This window comes from Sander lucioperca, chromosome 10, assembly GCF_008315115.2.
Source record: "Sander lucioperca isolate FBNREF2018 chromosome 10, SLUC_FBN_1.2, whole genome shotgun sequence".
Classification (NCBI taxonomy): Eukaryota; Metazoa; Chordata; class Actinopteri; order Perciformes; family Percidae; genus Sander; species Sander lucioperca.
This window is the reverse complement of record NC_050182.1, coordinates 20,792,758-20,811,948: the sequence shown is the minus strand read 5'-3', so window position 1 is coordinate 20,811,948 and position 19,191 is coordinate 20,792,758. Positions and strand designations below refer to the sequence as shown.

The following is a 19,191-nucleotide window of genomic DNA, read 5'->3' as shown; positions in this document are numbered from 1 at the left end:
TTTCTCAGAATTGACAAAACCACAAGAGTCTCAAAGGACATGATACTTGTGTTTTCAGAGGCTGTCTAGTGCTTCTTTTGATTAGTAAATTGACTTCAACATAAAATATATTTATTTGGACAAATCCAGTTTTCAAGTTATGGATTTTACAGAAGGAAATGAATGTAGTTTTCCATGGAAAGTTGCCAGAGCTAGATTAACGTTGACCCCTAGTGCGTTCGACTTTCTGTGCATTGTGTTTGCACTCTGATGAATTTTAAAGGTCCCATGGCATGAAAATTTAACTTTGAGGTTTTTTAACATTATTATGTATATATAGCAAATTTTCTTTTTGCAGGATGGTAGGGGAAGAACCCTCCCTACTCTCCCTCTGAATGGCTAGTACTCATTGCCTGCTCTGGTGGGATTGGTTATGTTTAGGCAAGAGGAGTGGGATTGGTTATGATTAGGGTAAGAATGTCAGGGTTAGCCAATCAGGGATGAGTTCCCTAATGAATATTCATGAGTCTTCCCCTACCATCCTGCAAAAAAAAAAACTCGCAGCCTGCCTATGGTCCCCCAGTGGCTAGAAATGGTGATAGGTGTAAACCGAGCCCTGGGTATCCTGCTCTGTCTTTGAGAAAATGAAAGCTCAGATGGGCCGATCTGGAATCTTCTCTTTATGAGGTCATAAGGGGAAAGGTTACCTCCCCTTTCTCTGCTTTGCCCCCCCAGAGAATTTGGCCCGCCCATGAGAGAGAGAGAGACATCATGGCTTTCAAACAAGCAAAGTGGCAGTTGGTCAAGGCCACACCCCCACCCTCCACCTTGCCCCCCCTCTCCTCCTCAATAGCATTTAAAGCTACAGACACAGAAATGGCACATCCTAAGGAAAGCTCATTGTGGGACTGGCTCTAGTGGCTGTAATTCTGCACCAAGGCTGAATTTCAGGAAAGAGACTTCAGATACAGTATTAGGGGACCACTAAGGTCTATATAAAAGAGACTTCAGATACAGTATTAGGGGACCACTAAGGTCTATATAAAAGAGACTTCAGATACAGTATTAGGGGACCACTAAGGTCTATATAAAAGAGACTTCAGATACAGTATTAGGGGACCACTAAGGTCTATATAAAAGAGACTTCAGATACAGTATTAGGGGACCACTAAGGCCTATATAAAAGAGACTTCAGATACAGTATTAGGGGACCACTAAGGTCTATATAAAAGAGACTTCAGATACAGTATTAGGGGACCACTAAGGCCTATATAAAAGAGACTTCAGATACAGTATTAGGGGACCACTAAGGTCTATATAAAAGAGACTTCAGATACAGTATTAGGGGACCACTAAGGTCTATATAAAAGAGACTTCAGATACAGTATTAGGGGACCACTAAGGTCTATATAAAAGAGACTTCAGATACAGTATTAGGGGACCACTAAGGTCTATATAAAAGAGACTTCAGATACAGTATTAGGGGACCACTAAGGTCTATATAAAAGAGACTTCAGATACAGTATTAGGGGACCACTAAGTTAGAAAAGTTTAGTTTTGGTTAACATTGAGTTGTAATCAATCTATAAACATTTGGATGGCGATTATAAAGTTCCAATTGATGCTTATAACAATGAGTTAATGATTAATAACTGGTTTATAAAGCATCAAGTAACATTCATCTGGCCCCATTCAATCTGTTTTGGCGATCGATGAAAGAGATGATGATTTGTACCCTGATAATAGCTGGATAAACAATGTTTATACATGTTTTTATAGAGTCTTTATTGACCATTAACAAGTATTATAATTATCAGATGCAACTTTATAATAGCCATCCAAATAATGTGTATTAATGGTTTATAATGAATTTCCTAATCATTAACAAATACTTAATATAATATATAAAATGGTATCATTTGGGAAACAAGAAACTGTAATATAAACTAGGGATGCAGCGTATCCAGGATTCGGCTTCGGATTCGGCTGAATATTGGGCTTTCTGACGGGGTCCGGTTTCTGTTGAACCTTAGAATCTGTTTCCACCTAAACGAACCCTACGCTTGCACTACGCTGGTCGACGTAATGACGGCGCCGTTGATTACGGGAAGGTGTTTACGTAGGTGGAGCGTTCAATGCAGTAGGCTCAGGCTGTGAGAAAGTGAAAATGGAACTTGTGAGCAGAAAAAGTGTAGTTTGGCAGCACTTTCAGTCAAAAGAAGACCATTCAAGTCCAGCTACATGTTCAGTTTACAATGCTGATTTGTCTCGTGGTGGCGAGGAGTCGAGGACCCTAAACAATACACAACATCATCGCTGTTACAACATTTGGTATGAAACATCCGAAAGAATACGAGTTGTGCATGAAGGAATCTACAGACAGCAGCCAAAATGCAGCAACTTCACGTACAGCAAAGGAAGGACTGTCGCAGCTAAAAACTTGTGTTAACCAGACAGTGCCTCTCCCCAGCTGTTCTCCCGGTAAATGAGTCTCCCTACAGTGGGAGCGGAGCGACTGCTGCTCGTTAGCTAACGTTAGCTTTCTAATTTCACCCACCCAACATGCCTTCATCATACACTGGTTAGTGGAAATATGCCAAACAAAATTGTCACTCATCTGGCGATAGCAATGTGCTTTCCTACGATATATGAAGAGCGTGTGAACTCAACATTAAGTTGTTACATTGAACTATTTTAGAGGCTGTGGACCTTGTTTACTGTGTTAATGGACTGAGGATGGGAGGAGGATTATAAATAGAGCGAATATAAATAATAGCATAATTAATAATAACTAAACAATATTAATGATCATTTTGTTGTTAGTTAAGTTTAAGTAACTATCAATTTACCATTATAGCGATGGTTATTATAAAGTGCTACTGTGTGACCTCACATTGCGATTCATGCCACAAAATTACATTATAATGTGATGGATATAGGGTACTAAAATCTTGTTTGTACGTTTCCTCATACATATTTACATGTATAGGATTTTTTGTTTACATTTGGTTCAAAATGCTTTGATTTGAACAATACAAAGTAACAACTTTTAAGGTGTGTTAATGTGCTAATGTGTTTTAGATCAATTTGTTAAACAAATGTGGACAGAACAGGTTAATTGTAATATATGACTTGTTATGTAAGCATTTTAATCTTTAAATGACTTGAATCTTACCTTAGAAACAAAAGAAATGCTTTTAAAAATAAGCTAGTTCTGTCATATTTATTTTATTTAACCAGGTTAGTCTCATTGAGATATAAAATCTCTTTTTCAAGAGAGACCTGGCCAAAATAGCAGAACAAGTTAGTTGCATATAAAAACAATTTACAATCACAAAACAAACACAAAAGAGGCAAAGACAACTCAAGCGCATTTCAATTAAATAAAAGTGCCATTAGTTAAAACATTTGCACGTGTGGATGGACTCATGTTCTATGGTTTTACATAACCTTTCAAATCATTTAAGGAAATTAGACCCTGTAGTTTGAGGGTTTTCTGTAGGTCATTCCAAGTAGAAGGTGCAGCAAACATGAAAGCCTTTTTAAACAACTCTGTCTGGGCTTGAGGTACATTCAATGAAATAGTGTTCTGGGACCGTAAACCATAAGTACTCTGTGTAAAAGAAAGATATTCAGATATGTAAAATGGGAGCCTGCCTAAAATGCCTTTGTATATGAACATATAAAGGTGAGTAAGCCGGCGATTTGACAGAGAGGGCAAATTCACTGTGGAGTAAAATGTACGGTGATGAGTGAGGGGTCTGCAATTTGAAATAATCCTTAAAGCTCTATGATACACAGCATCCAACATCTGAAGACACTTTGATGGGGCATTCATGTACAATAGATCACCATAATCAATAATAGAGAGAAATGTGGCATTGACTAGCCTTTTTCTGGCAGAAAAAGTAAAACAAGATTTGTTCCTAAAGGAAAATATATGTTGACCATGCACACAGCCATCTTGGAAATGTCACATGGCCGCTAACTTTTAATTGTACAAATTGTCACAATTGAATGCCACACAATGTACTTAGGGCCTTTGTGCAACTCAAGGTGTATCAAAATTGACCTATATTTTCACGTTACTACAAAAAAACTTTCATTTCTGCAAACAAAGAAATTATAGTTCATCGGTTTCAATGTGTGGAATTAGAACTTTAAAAATAACAATTTAAACCAAACCATCCCACATTTTTGGACTACCTGCTTCTTTAATTACTGCTTTACTATCCTAAATGATGTGTGAATGCTCTCTAACTGCAGGAAGGAAGGATGTTCCCTGATACTGTTTTAATTGGTAACTTAGTGCTGTATTCTTTGAACAGGACATCCTATTATAAGAGTATATTGTAACGAAATGTATAATTTAATTTGAAGCTTCCGTCTACTTAGTTACTTAATTCAATTCAATTTTATTTATAGTATCAAATCATAACAGGAGTTATCTCAAGACACTTTACAGATAGAGTAGGTCTAGACCACACTCTATAATTTACAAAGACCCAACAATTCTAGTAATTCCCCCAAGAGCATGCATTTAGTGTGACAGTGGTGAGGAAAAACTCCCTTTTAGGGAGAAACCTGGGACAGACCCAGGCTCTTGGTAGGCGGTGTCTGACGGTGCCGGTTTGAATGTGATGAACAGTGGCAATAGTAGTTACAATAAAGATAATGGAACAGTACGGCAGTGACTACAAATGGTAGTTGTAGTAGTTCATGTCATAGCAGGGCACTGCAGGACGTTACAGTATGTAGCGTGGCACAGCAGAGCATAGCAGGACGTAGCAGGAGAAACTTAGTTTCTGACAGAGTGGTTTTGTGTCACGCTGTGGGAGAAGCAGGGCTTGGAGGGCCCGATGAAGAAAGTGTGCTGTTGTACACTGCTGCCATTGGCCAAAGAAGGAGTGCTACCGCAGGTCCTTCATTCCAGCAGCAGTCAGACTCTTTAATGCAACATCATAATGTAGCACTGCTAGCTGTTTCTACAATATGAGCCATCACTGGACAATACTCTGCACTACGCTTTATTATTTATTACTCTGTGTCACCTCCAACTGTGCAATATGTCATTTGTGTTCATCTGTATATCTGTGTTTATATACTGTCTGTTTATATAAGGGTGTTTATTGTGTAAATATGTTTGTTTTATTACTATTATTATTATAACAACTTCTATTTTTTCTATTTCTTATACTTTCTTTATATTTTTTCTCCTATGTCTACTTAATGTGTATTTGTGTTATTCTGATGTGTGTACATTTTTTTCTTTTTCTTTTGAGCTGCAGTAGCACAGGAATTTCCCCAGTGTGGGATTAATAAAGTCTATCTTATCTTATCATATCTTATCTTATCCTCACTTACTTCTTGTGGTAAAGAATGGCTTAGCCAGCACTGCCACCTAGTGACCACAACCAGAAACTCCCCAAGAGTGAGCTACCTAACCATATGAAAATGTCAGCGGAGGTATTTTATGGTGCATCTTGCAGAAACTTGTCAATTAGTTATCGATACACACATCAGTATAATTCACATCATTGCCGATATACCATAATGTTCTGGTGATAACAGATAACTAACTTGTGGTAGCCTGTGATGTAAGGAGCATGTAAACCATTCCAATAGTCACATGGTGGCAACATTTGTGAGCTAACAATGTTGCTTGTGCAAGCATGTACTTTGATCTGTAGTATGTGTAGTAAGTAGTCGGTCTGGATTACAGAGCAGACTGGCATGTAGGGCCGGGCAATATATTGATATTATATCAATATCGATATATGAGACTAGATAATCATCTTAAATTTTGGATGTCGTAATATCCTGATGTGACACAAGTGTTGTCTTTTCCCTGTTTTAAAGGCTGCATTACAGTAAAGTGATGTCATTTTCTGAACACACCATACTGTTCTAGCTGTGTTATTATTTGCCTTTACCCACATAGTTATTATATCAACATAACTGATGATTATTTATCAAAAATCTCATTGCCTGCATATTTTGTGAAAGCACCACTAGTCAACCCTACAATATCGATATTGAGGTATTTGGTCAAAAATATCGGGATATTTGATTTTTTCCATATCATCCAGCTCTACTGGCATGTACTGCATTTCTGGTTTATTTATGATTTTATTAAAGACACTACAGATATCTGTTAACCGAGATTGTATTCATTTAGCCAGTTGATCTTTTCAGACCACTCAGTACAATAATCAACATTAAAAATATAGTGTTAATTCAAAACTTATTTCAGAGGAATTGCACAAGACAAGCGTAGGCTATGTATTGTATAGGTCAACTTTGATGTATTTAAACAGTAGTATTTACTAACCTGTATTTGTAGTAATAACCCTGGAAAAATACCTGTTGTGCAGCTACACTAATGTACAGTGTAAATAAATAAAACAAAACATACTAAGTCATTAATACCATACTTATGTAAAAGTATTGTCAGCTAATTGTACTTAAAGTATCAAAAGCAAAAGTATTCATTCTGCAGTAAATGGTCTATAATAGCAGTCCAAGACACATTGATTAAATATACTATTATATATTTTATATATTATATAATATTTAAGGAGTAGGATGATTTCCTCATCCAATAAAGGAACACTTAATCATTCAGTTTATCAGGGAAAAGAAAATCACATTCAAAATCCCCAAAATTGGAAATATATGTTTTTTCACTGGACAGGAAGGGTGTGAAAATTTCTTTAAAAAAGATAAATAAAATCTAAAAAAGTAAGTATTACTAAAACTGTTAGACAAATGTAGTGGAGTAAAAAGTACAATATTTGCCTGTGAGGTGTAGTGGAGTATGTATAAAGCTGCATACAATGGAAATAAAGTAAAAGTACTTCAAGTTAGTACTTTTTGATTTACCTCCCCCTCCCTGCAAATGCCTATTTCTTTGGAGCTGTCACGGCCCATTTGTGTTGCCTTCAAAATATTTTGTGAAAAATGGAATTTCGTGGACCAAGTTAATTAGGTTGGGAAAGTCACTAATAGCCTATATGACACCCGAAAACATTGGGCTTTGTTATTTATGACACTTTGTCAACAACTGATAGCAAATGTGAAACAATAGATGTTTGATTTGATAAATTAAAACACAGTACACAAACGTGCATACATGTGCATAACGTTACAGTAAACGTGGCAAATAAAAATATAGCCAGAGCAATTATATTTCTTGAGCGTAATCGTCTTTAGTCTGCCACTTAAAACACATAGTCGATATGTTGTCTTCAAAATAATAACCTTAATAGCAACGAAAACAATTATTTTATTTAAATTAGCTTTTTGGACACGCTGTCAAAGATGTTTGCAATTTACAACCTTAACTCTCCACATTACATGCGACAGTGAAGGCAACGCTTCTCTTCCAGTCAAAACGGAGCCATATGAGAGGTGAACCTGCTTGCTCGCGGTCACATTGTGGTGGTCAGCTAACGGAGGCATATTATCTTGCGATGATATCAGCTAGCTTGCTGGCTAGTAAGCTAACTTAGTTTGTCACCGCAGTTTTAACAAGTAATACGTTAGCTAGCTAGCTAGCTAGCTGACTGTCTGGCTAGGCCGATGTTGCTGGCGGAGAAGGGGGTGAATTTATTGTCTTCCATCATGTCGAAGTCGCTCCGTTAATTTTAGCTAGCACTGCAGGCTAGCGCAGCTAACGGTTATAACGGCAAGCAAAGCGTGACTAATCGGTCTGTTGTTTGAAAAACAATACAAATGGAGCAGTGGCAGGACGCGGCCTCTCAGCAGGTCAAGCTGCTTACAAATCGTATGAATGAACTGTTGTCCAGAGGTCTGGGGCTGCTGCGCTCCGAACTTGGTGTGGATTTGGGACTGAAGCCTGAGCTTATTCCGCCATGGGTGATCCTCTTAGCGGCATGTAGCGGGCTGGTGCTGATGGTCGCTCTGTGGGCCTCAGCCTGCCGGTCTCTCTTCAAAAAACGACCCGCTGTATTCCCCGTAGACGACGGCATTGAAGTAAAGCGGGGTCTCGGTAAACCTGGCAAATCTGAGGAACCGAAGAAAAAGAAGAAGAAGGCAGAAAAGGCACGTAGCATAAATTAAACCAGTCTACACCCTTTCCTAGCTTGATAGCCGTATCGTTAGCAAGGCTAGTTGTCAAGCTAACATGACAGTGACAGTTAAATCTCATGTCATGGCAAAAACCCTAGCTAGCTTCACGCTAGTGTCCGACCTGACTATGCTAGCCTTGGAGGGTGTTACACTTTGATAGCTTGGAAGGAATAAATAAGACATTTGTCATGGCCCTCTACATTTTGTCTTTACATGTGCTTTGCAGAAAGCCCAACCAAATGGAAGAGCTGTTGCTGAACCACAGGAAGAAGCCGTAGTGTCAGAAGAGATAGTGCCACATCACCAGCCGCCCCCACCTGAAGTCAAGGCTGAAAAGGTTGCAGAGGTAATTTGTTGTACCAAAGACATATGGCAACACACGCGTACACCAGCCCAGGTTATGTTTGTATAAATGTTTGCAGTTCGCTACCATTGCTTGTAAGTCACATCATTATTTTTCGGGTACTCTTCTATGTTAAGCAGTCCAGAAAACACAACCTTTTCTCACTGTCACCCTGCCATGATGTAACCAGACCAGCTAGCTACCAGTGTTGGGTTACAGTTTTTAACTTGCAGATGCAGCAAAATCTTGGAGGAGGGTTCCTGGCTTAAGGTGCAACCTTTCATTGAATGCCACCCTCTGGATACCACAAAGTAACACAGACTGTGATCCGGAAGGTGCTGGAGGCAGAATATGTAATTATGCATACACTAAGAGATGGAAATAGTGTTGACAAAAAGGACATGTAACACATTTAGGGAGTCTTGGAAAGTGGATGTAATTTCACTTATAAATAGACGTGGCTTGCTGATATAATTGACTGCCTATGGTTCAGTCAGCATGGGTCAGCTTGCTCAGTTGCTGTTCTTGGAGGTGAAATATAATGTGCTGTCTAGTATCTCCACTGTAGCCCTTCCCCTGCTTCTTTAAACCCAGTCTCACAATCCCAGATAGTTTATCTTTCTTTTCTACTTTATACCCACTGTTTTTCTTCTAGTTAAAGAAGTCAAAGAAGAAGGCCAAACAGGCTGTAAAGGAGACCAAGACAGTGACTGCTGATGGCAAAGAACCAGAAGAAGGTGAAATAAATCAATCAATCAATCAACATTCATTTATATAGCGCTATACAGAAACCAGCAGGTATCCAAAGTGCTTCAACAACAGTAAACATACAGTAAAATCAGAAAAGGAATACATAGCATAATATAAGCAATATTAAAAAAAATGGAAAAGAGAAAATAAATAATATGAATGTCATCATAATTCAGGGTTTTTGGTCAAAACGATGTCTGTGTATGGTGTCACTTTTTTGAGGAGGCCTGTCGTTACTTTAGATTTGTAGTAAGCCAACATTTTCAGTAACCAGACACCTCATAGTAATGACTTCTGTACTTAAAAAAAAATATATATATATTTTCAATGTGACCATGGGTTAAAAAAAAACCCCAACTTGATTTATACTTGATATATTGTGTTAGAATGGGACCTGCCTTAGACTCTTTCTCAGCAACATGTATTTAGTGTGTTGTATTTGAACATTCTTTGCATCTATTCTGCCTAATCCATGCCATATTTCCTCACTAATCCCATAATGAGTATTTTGCAACTAATTCCATGCTGCACTCAATGGTTCTCAGGCACGTGGGAGACCAAGGTCAGCAACAAGGAGAAGCGTGAACAACGCAAGAAGGACAAGGGTTCCAGTGATGGCTCAGCTAGTCCTGGAGGGGGGAACACACCTGTGAGCGCTCCCCCAGAGCAGCCCAAGGCCTCTGCAGCCCCCGCATCTGCCAGCCAAAAGAAGAAAAAAGGTGGCTCTTAAAAGACCTCTTAAAACCCTGTATATTTTTATTAAGGCTGTGATATTCTTCTTTTTGAGAAGTTTTAAAATTGGGAAGAAGGAATGAATTTGCAACAGTGATTTTTTTTATTTTTTTTTATTTTACTTGTATACATTCATGTGAAGCACAAACTCCTCCAGGCCATCTTGGAAAAACAGCAGAGAGAGAGAGAGAGAGAGAGAGAGAGAGAGAGAGAGAGAGAGAGAGAGAGAGAGAGAGAGAGAGAGAGAGAGAGAGAGAGAGAGAGAGAGAGAGAGAGAGAGAGAGAGAGAGAGAGAGAGAGAGAGAGAGAGAGAGAGACAGAGAGAGAGAGAGAGAGAGAGAGAGAGAGAGAGAGAGAGAGAGAGAGAGAGAGAGAGAGAGAGAGAGAGAGAGAGAGAGAGAGAGAGAGAGAGAGAGAGAGAGAGATGTCTGTTGTTCTGTACAGGCTGTTGTTGCGTTTGGTTGGTCTCTTGTTGACAGGAGGGGCTATAAATACAGGCTTTAGGGGGATCTAATTGACTCCCAGAATGAGTTTTAGTTAAGTGTTTATGTGTGCTTTCTTCATTAATAGGCTGTCATGAGAAGTGTACTTGGCATTTATTGACCTTTTTTTTTTTTTTTTTTCTCTCTTTTCAGGAGAATCCGCAAAAGTGAAGCCAGACAAGGTTGAAGCTGTTGTATCTCTAGGTAATTATCAGCAGGAAATGCTTTACCTGTTGACTGGTAAACAATTCAGACACCCCAGGCAATAGTTTCATCAATCCAAAGTTCACATGCTTTACTGGGAACTCCCATATTAGATGTCTTGCCAACCTGATCTGTGTTTATTCTGAGTATCAATTGTCTCCCCTGGTATTAGTTAACAGCAGTGAGGTGGTGGCGGCTGGTGTGACTGACATGGCTGTAAAGGTTCTGACTCCCACTGTTGCTTCAAAGACGGTCCCCTGGACAACCAGTAGAGAACCAGCATCCCTGTGGAGAGCAGAGATCGATGGTAAAAATGTTTTACCACTTAAAACTGCTCGGTTTCTGTACCCATGTGTTGGGTGTTAGTGTAAACACGTTATGGCACTCCATTAATAATAACCTCTATATTGGCTGTAGTGTCAAGAGTTTTTTTTTTTAAATTTATTATATTACATACATACATACATACATACATACATACAACCAAAAGTTATACAAATAATGGGAAATCAGCTCTCTCTTATCAAGCTCTTTCATGGAATCCCTGTAGCAAGATGGCAGAAACATCAGGCTCCAAATAATTCAAATATGGCTCCCAAACTTTGAAGAATTGATTTGACTTTGAATGTAACATGCATGTCCGGTACTCCAGTGGTACTAACCCAAACAGCACTTTATGCCAACCCTTAACAGTTGGTCCTTTTTTGCTAATCCACTGCAGTAAAATGTTCTTCCTTGCAGCATATGTGAGAATACAGTACAATCTCTTTTGTGGCAAGACCAAAGACAATGAGATAAAGTACCAACCTCTGTTTTACATTTAAGGCACATGGGTGAAGAGTAGGGTTGAAATAATGTCTATGGTTTGGGGATATATGCACTCTGTGTATAATCTTAAATTGTATTGCTTTGGCACAATTACAAACTGAAATTGAGTTAGCATATCTCCATATATCTTCCCACTCATTATCGCTGATAGTAACAGAAAGGTCCCTCTCCCATTTATCTCTAAGCTCTGGCAAAGCCAGAGGTGGCTCAGCACGCATAGCTACATAGAATAGGCTGACAGACCTTTTACCAACTGTTTGAAACAAACATTTTCAAGAGGAGATACTTCAAGATTACCAATTAAGGTTGTGCTATGCAGTATATAATGCCTAATCTGTAAATATCGGAAGAAATCTTGTCTGGGGATGCCATATTTGACAACCATTTGACCACACGTGAAAGTCTGTTTCTTAGTCACTGTCCTAATCCAACTGTCAGAACTTAATTTGAAAAACATTGTAAAACAATATGATAACTTATCTGAGATTAATTAGTTAATTAAAATAAAGTTAATTCTTGGTCTTGGAAACCAGCTCACCTCAAGGATCATTTAGTTGCCTGGCTTGAGCTTTCGATCATATCACATGATCTTCATCACATGATCTTCTTCACAATTCAAAGACAACTGGGTAACTGGTACTAAATGGACCTCGTGGTGAGATTGGTGGTTTTCTCAACAAATGTCTACAAATTAAGATGGGAGGTGTAATGATTTTATACAGAAAGATTTAACTCTGCCCCTCTGTTCTCATTTGCCATTTCTCAGGTAATGTACAGTAAAGAAAACGTAGTTACAAATTCACTGACATTAATTTATTCATCTATTATTTCATCCATGGTTAGTCCATCTGTAGTATCGCTTTGACAGACCCTCCTCCAAAGTGTTCTGGAGGAGGGTCTGGCTACTCCACACAGCATTCTGGGATGGGAGGAAAACATGCTCTGGTTTATTGGCATTTCTTTAAACCAATCACAATCGTCTTAGGTCACCAGAGAAAAGCCGTGGTGCCGCTGCAAAATAGGCTCCGATGGAACTTGTTTTGGTGGAACATGTGTACGTTTAAGTTGTTTTAGGGGGCACCTGGATAGCTCACCTGGTAGAGCGTGGGCCCCATGTACAGAGGCTCAGTCCTCGCCGCACCATGCATGTCGTTCCTCTCTCCCCCTTCATGTCTAAGCTGTCCTATCGAATAAAGGCCTTAAAAAAATACTTGACAGGTCTGCACAATGCCAGGGAACCGTTATTTGAAGTCAGAGTGCTGATAGCTGATAAGTGAAAGTGAGTTGTGTTGAATATTGACATCCTAGTATCTGTGAAATGTGTGTGTTTCAGAGTCGTGGACTGTGATTGACCGGGGGATGCCCACAACAGAGCTAAATCTGGTGTCTTTAGCTGGACTGGGTGTTGGTACTGCTGTTGGTAAGTAGACAATAAACAGGTGATGTGGCAACTGGTGGTTTAACTTGGCTCGCACCCTTACACCAGAGGTGGAAAGGGTACAAAAACACAAGAGTACTATTACTTTGAACTTTTACTTAAAGTGCCCATATTATGAAAAAATCACTTTTTCTGGGATTTGGGGTGTTATGTTGTGTCTCTGGTGCTTCCACACACATACAAACTTTGAAAAAAATCCACCCATGCTGTTTAGAGTGAGATACAGTTTCTGAATGTGTCCTGCCTTCAGTCTCTGGGTGAGTTCAAAATCGGCACGGCTTGTGACGTCACAAGCTGAAACGAGCAGGCTAACGCAACAATTAGCTCGTCGTTAGCGTTAGCATGCTAACGCTAGCATGCTACCTCGTTCTCAATAGCAAAGCACTGCTACAACACACAAGTTCACCATAATCTACAAAAGAACTACTTCCATGTGCGCCCTCATTTAGAAGTCTCCCAGCTAATCCTGCCTTGTAACTGACCAAAGTTGTAGAAACAGCCTTTCTTTTACTGTCTATGGAGCTAGCTAGCTGACATGATCTACATCTGAGCTACTGGGCATGTGCAGTACAATCAAAGATAGTACAGAAGAAGAAAAGAGGTCTCACTCTGTAGCTAAAACAGAGACCAGCTGAAAAGAGGATCTGCAGCAGTGAGAGAGAGCGGTGCAGTACAACAAAAATATGGTGTTTTTTGAGAATTAAACCATGTAAACCTATTCTGGTACAACCTTAAAATACAATTATGAACCTGAAAATGAGCATAATATGGCTGCTTTAAGAACAAGTAAAATTACTGGTAAAAAAAATCTCAAGTAAAAAGTAGCTCAGTTAAAATTTACTTAATATTTATACTTTAATATCATCTTTATACTTTACTTTTATTATTTATTTCATTAAATCAGTCTTTTGCGATTCGAGAAGGGCACAAAGGCGCTTTGGATTTTAGTTTGTTGACAGACAACGATATAGAGATCTTTTTTTAAATTTACTTTTGTAAATAACGGCTGTGATTTAAAATTAAGTACAATACTTCAAACAAAACCTACTTAAGTAAAATTATTATATTATTATTATTATAATAATATTATTATTATTATTATTATATATATATATATATATATATATATATATATATATATATATATTTTTATTAATTAATTATTATTATTATAATAACTACTTTAAAAAGTAAAAATACACAATAAAAACCTACTCAAGTACAGTAATGTGAGTAATTCTAATTTGTTACTTTCCAACTCTGCCCTAGACGGCATAGTTGTCCAAAGCGTTGGTTGTGGAAGGCAGGTTGAGTAATTGTTGTTGTGTCCTGGTAGAGCCCCAGCCTGTGAGCGAGCTGCCCTGGCTCAGTCAGCCCAGAGGGGACGATGAGTGGTCTGGACTCAGTAAGCAGCATTAGTGATTTTCTTCACCTGCTCTATTTCACTTTATAGTTATGATACTCCTTTACATTTGTAACTATTTTCTGATGATGGTCTTTGTGTTTCTCAGATGGTGGTTCGGTCGATCCTTGCTCTGATTGGAACGCCCCTTCTGAAGCCTGGGGCAACTATGAAGAGCCCACTCCTGAGCCCCCTCCCGCTTCGGAGCAGCCCCTCCCTGAGCCCGCCAAGGTGAACCTGTTGATTGGAGCAGCTGTAAGTATGCCCAGGCTCGGGACAAAGCATTATGGGAGTTACCTTGAAGTTTTATAAATAACAAACCCAGTAATTAGGGCTGCACGATTTTGGCCAAAATGATCATGAGGGACAACATTAATTTTGTTGCACTTTCACATTTAAATAAACGAAGCACTGCTTTCATTTCCACGTTGTGCTAAATTCCTGCTAATTACAAATCTTAGCATCAAAATAAGTAGGGTTGGACTATTTGGATATTTGTTCGCTGGGTAGGTATTCGGTTTTTAATTAAACTGTCGCGTTTCTCTCCTCACACACTCCTGGTGCCCAACATTGACCACTCGTCAGCCTGCTAACTTGTTGCTCTCACTACCAATATTAGCTGCTCTGTTTCAACAATGTTGAGCTCAAAAAAGTGCAGGCAAAAGATTCCCTGCGTTGTTCTGTCGGGATTAAGGATGCTGACACACCAGGCAGACGGGCAAGAACTAGTAGCGACCAAGGCCGACTGCGCGGTCTCCTCACGTCGCCTTTGTCTTGGCCAATGAGTTGCACTTGAACACACCGCAAAGACTTTCATAGCAGAAATGTTGTCCTGTCATAGCATGAGAAATACTTGATTGCTACATAATTAATGTCATGAATGATATGAATAACACAATTGAATATTTATGAACATAAATGTTAGGATGGTGGAATGCATTGCTTTTTGGCAATGCTGTTTTTGCACTACCTCCAGATGGCGTCAGTAAGAGATTTTAAAATCCTGCACTTACTTTAACAGAGCCACCATCAATTAACCATTGCACTGCTTTAACTTTGTCGGATTCCTGAACGATTTTACATTTTTTTTTTTAGAGATTTAGAGTAAATATAAAAAGAGCAAAGGTTCTTTTATTTTAAGATAATTTTTTGGGGCCTTTTTATATTTACAGGACAGCTGAAGACATGAAAGGGGAGAAAGAGGGGGGGGGAATTACATGCAGCAAAGGGTCGGAGTCGAACCCGCGGCCGCTGCGTCGAGGCGTAAACCTCTATATATAGCGCCCAGGAAAGGTTCTTTTATCCCAAATTTAATTAGTGTGGTCAAAAACTACAGTAAAGTTAAATATGATGGTGTAGGCTGTACAACATGGGTATGAATGCAATGACTGTTGTATTTTTGTTGACAAAATTAAGAATTATTAACTTAAACGTGGCAGGATTTCTGTCTGCCACAGTGCCATTTTTGACAACCACATTGCAGCAAATTAAGGTAATCTACACTGTGGCTTTAAGAACTCTGTATAACTGAAGTCTCTTTATTCCATTTTAAGCGGAGTTTCTGCAGTTCTTGTTCAGAATGAAGAGTTGTTCCTTAACACGTTCACACTGTTATTGCCATATTTGCTGCTTAGGTTTTTAAAATGTCCCGAGTAATGTTTTATTGATGTGTGTTTGTCAGGACGATGATGACGATGAGAAGGACAAGGGAGAGACTGCTGCTGATGGAGCAGCCAAAACTAAAAAGAAGAAGAAGAAGAAGAAGAAAGCTGCAGAGGAGGGAGGAATTTCTGGCCAGGTAACTGATCGTGAGAATACACACATACACACATACACACAGTGCAAAAATAGATGTGAAGTATTTGTTTTGCAAATTTTGGAGTATAAAAATCAAGAAAACCTGAATGTAGTATGACTAATCACACCCTCGATGTACAAGGCTTCGTTGCTGTGTACTTTGAGGCTGCATCAAACCTGTATAATCCTATAATAATGTATTGCTAAGTTATTATTATTATTATTATTATTATTATTATTATTATTATTATTATTATTATTATTATTACCACCAGAGGGCATGTTTTTTTTTCTGTGTTTGGCATTCAAGAAGCCAGTTTATTTTCTTGCCCCTTGTGATCAGAAAATTAATATTAGTGTTTGACATTTCTCCTTTTCATTTTTCTCCTTTTCATCAAAAGGACATTTTGTCCTTTTGAATTCACGGCACGGTCTGGTGTAAACGCTCAATGGTGTTTTTTGCCCCCAACTGCTCCTTCCAGTCAGCGCTGCGGCCGCTGCCTTCGAGGCACCTAACCTTAACCTTACCCCTAACCCTAACCATAACCAGCCGTTGGGGGCAAAAAACACAGATAAACGGTGTAAACTTGGCTTGTGTCCTGTTAAGGGCGATGAGCCAGAGAAGGAGGCGCCACCTGCAGCCTCGGTGAAGAAGCAGGAGAACGCTGCTGCTGCTGCTGTCCAGCCTGTCAGAGCTGCTGCTGTCCAGGTCAGTGGTGCTAATATAGTGCAGGGGGTTTGAATAGTGTTCAGTGTGTATCTACAACTGCTCACTCAGTCAAGTTACATTGAGTAACTTGTCATTTTTGTTGCTAGGAGCGTGTAAAAGTGTCAACAACTAACAATTAAAATAATACTGATATATAGTCCGAACAATAATCACTTATTCAATTAGGCATATGGTGGTTAAACAAAGACACAATTTACGTTAAGAAAACAGAAAAGTTATTATTATTATTATTATTATTATTATTATTATTATTATGTAATAATTGTTACAGGCCTATGTAAATGTGAATTTACCATATGTATTATTTTGTTGGTAGATTGAAACTCTTTCAGTCATTCATCTTTTGCTGAGGTGACCAGGACTAACCATGTTTCCCTTTTTCTTATAGGCCAGAGTGGAGCAACCAGTGAAGGACAACATATCCCAGAAACCCCCTGTAACACAAGTGCCACAGAAGCCAACTGATGGAGAGCCCACTGCCAAGCAGAACAACCTTTCTGCTCCAACACAACAAAGTAAGCCCATTTAAACCGTAGTACGATATTACAGTGTTAGCAGATATCTCAGCCAGGCTGTGTTGGGTTGGTTAGTCATTTATGGAGGTGGAGGAAGTGACTGAGGCCTTCCCAGCCCTTAAACAGCTTTCTCCTCTCCCCAAAAACAAGGCTCTCTAATGACTTCACTGTTTTTATTTTTTTTGAAAAATGTACATGCCTTCTTTTTCAGTCATGGTGCTTAATGCCATGATACCCCTAAATGCCCATTGCTTAATATCTTGTTATCTAGTATGGTCTGTGCTGAATTTGGTAACATAGGCCATCCTACTGAAAACTGTTTTCTATAACTTCATGGTTGTGTGGCAGACTTTCAATGTCAGATCTTGCTTAAAACTTACTGCTTCTATTGTCTTCAAAATGAAATCTAAACATGGAAAATTTGGAGTTAATGCCCCGAAAGCTAGCGTTAGCAGCTAACCACCGGTTTGCGGTAGCTTGTTTAAAGCTAGAGACACATTTGATTAGCATGAAAACACATCCCAGAGAACGGTCAACTCGGAACTAGGTTCATTTTGCCCCGGAATTGTCCTTTAAGCTGAACCAGAAGCTGATTAATTCAACTTCCCTAAAGGTGGGACTCTTTCCTGGCCTTGTGTTCCCTGTATCATGCTTAACCTGAGCATCACTCTCAGCCATCATATTAGATTGACCCTTTTTGAAGAACAATGATAACAGTAGTTAGTTCAATCTCCTCTCAGCAGTGAACCGCATTGATTTGTGATCCTCGTGACTTGAAATGGCCTTTGTGAAAGCTTGAAAATGTATCAAACCATGTGAATCACATGTTTAGAGTTGTTACTAATCTGCCTTTTCTGTGTTTTTCCACAGAAAAACCTGAGGAGAGCCAAGCGCCTAAGCCGGCAAAGAAGAAAAAGGCGAGGAGAGAAACATGAGACGGAGTCCATTCTGCAGACCGCTGTATGCAAAAGACTTGATATCCTGTTTATGCAACACCTTTTGTGACAAGAACTTTGAACTAAGGTCTTCATGATGGACTTAAACCTTAAAACCTAGTCTGGAAAATGAAAGAACTTTTATACCCGCCAAGCTCAGTCGATGAATCATTGAAAACTGAACCTAGATGCAGTGCAATCTAATGTAATGCGTTGTTAATGATTTTTAAGTATGCATTTGATACGGTTGACTGTCTTCTAATTCCACTGAATCAAATTAACTGATTGAAAGAGCTGTATTGATGTAATTAGATGTAGAAAATACTGATCATGTTTAGAAATGTGATGTTGTGGTGGCTAACGAGAGGAGTTTACTGTGTAGAGAATGAAAATGGTCAACATGCTTCAGGTCACACACAACACTGGGCCATAATGTTAAATTGGCTTTTGCTTTGGCAGTAATCTTATTAATTATTATTCTTTTTTTGCTTTTACATTTGAGTCAAGATGGTACAGTGATCGCAGTTTGGTGAAAAAGAGCTGAGTGATCAAATGGTTATTTTAGGACGACCGCTCAACAGGGGTGTAAACCTTTGTGACAAATGAGACATGAGCATGGTTGCGTGCAGAAAAGAGAAACCTGTCCGCTCTGTATTTTTGCATTCTTATCTGTGACTACAATATTTCAATTGACTCAGTCCATCTGGTTTGTCCCTTGTCTGATGTTGCGCCGCAGTGTTTCGAGACAACGGTTTCCTTGCTGTTTTTACTATCTGTGACTGCTCTGTGGCCAGAGCCTCGTGGGAGCCTGTGATTGTAGATGTACCATCGCAGTGTCGTCAGCCTCTTCATGATTTTCCACCTTTTGATTTAAAGTCTTCACTACCTTTTGTAAAATCTGTTTGTAATAAAAGAAAAGCTAAAGCCATATGTAAAAAGACTAAATAAAGGCCAGTTTTTCTATA

General features: G+C 38.9%; 1 protein-coding gene and 1 long non-coding RNA gene across 3 annotated transcripts; one reads left to right on the top strand and one right to left on the bottom strand.

The window, feature by feature from the left end:
- Positions 1 to 7,357: 7,357 nt before the first annotated feature.
- Positions 7,358 to 19,191, top strand: LOC116066574 (protein LYRIC-like). 2 transcript variants are annotated; one of them, XM_031322728.2, is made up of 13 exons: positions 7,359 to 8,043; positions 8,297 to 8,416; positions 9,069 to 9,150; positions 9,709 to 9,882; positions 10,531 to 10,581; positions 10,754 to 10,888; positions 12,743 to 12,829; positions 14,184 to 14,252; positions 14,359 to 14,504; positions 15,931 to 16,047; positions 16,654 to 16,755; positions 17,165 to 17,291; positions 18,162 to 19,191. In XM_031322728.2, the coding sequence occupies exons 1-13, from the start codon at positions 7,714 to 7,716 to the stop codon at positions 18,224 to 18,226; spliced, it is 1,605 nt and encodes a 534-aa protein (XP_031178588.1). In that variant the 5' UTR covers positions 7,359 to 7,713; the 3' UTR covers positions 18,227 to 19,191. The 2 variants fall into 2 exon arrangements, with proteins under 2 accessions (XP_031178590.1, XP_031178588.1); XM_031322730.2 differs by lacking the exon at positions 14,184 to 14,252 and having other exon boundaries at positions 7,358 to 8,043.
- LOC116066589 lies at positions 16,339 to 16,619 on the bottom strand. Its single transcript, XR_004108994.1, has 2 exons — positions 16,451 to 16,619; positions 16,339 to 16,418 (listed from the first exon to the last, which is right to left on the bottom strand). It is a non-coding gene; the product is annotated as an uncharacterized LOC116066589 (long non-coding RNA).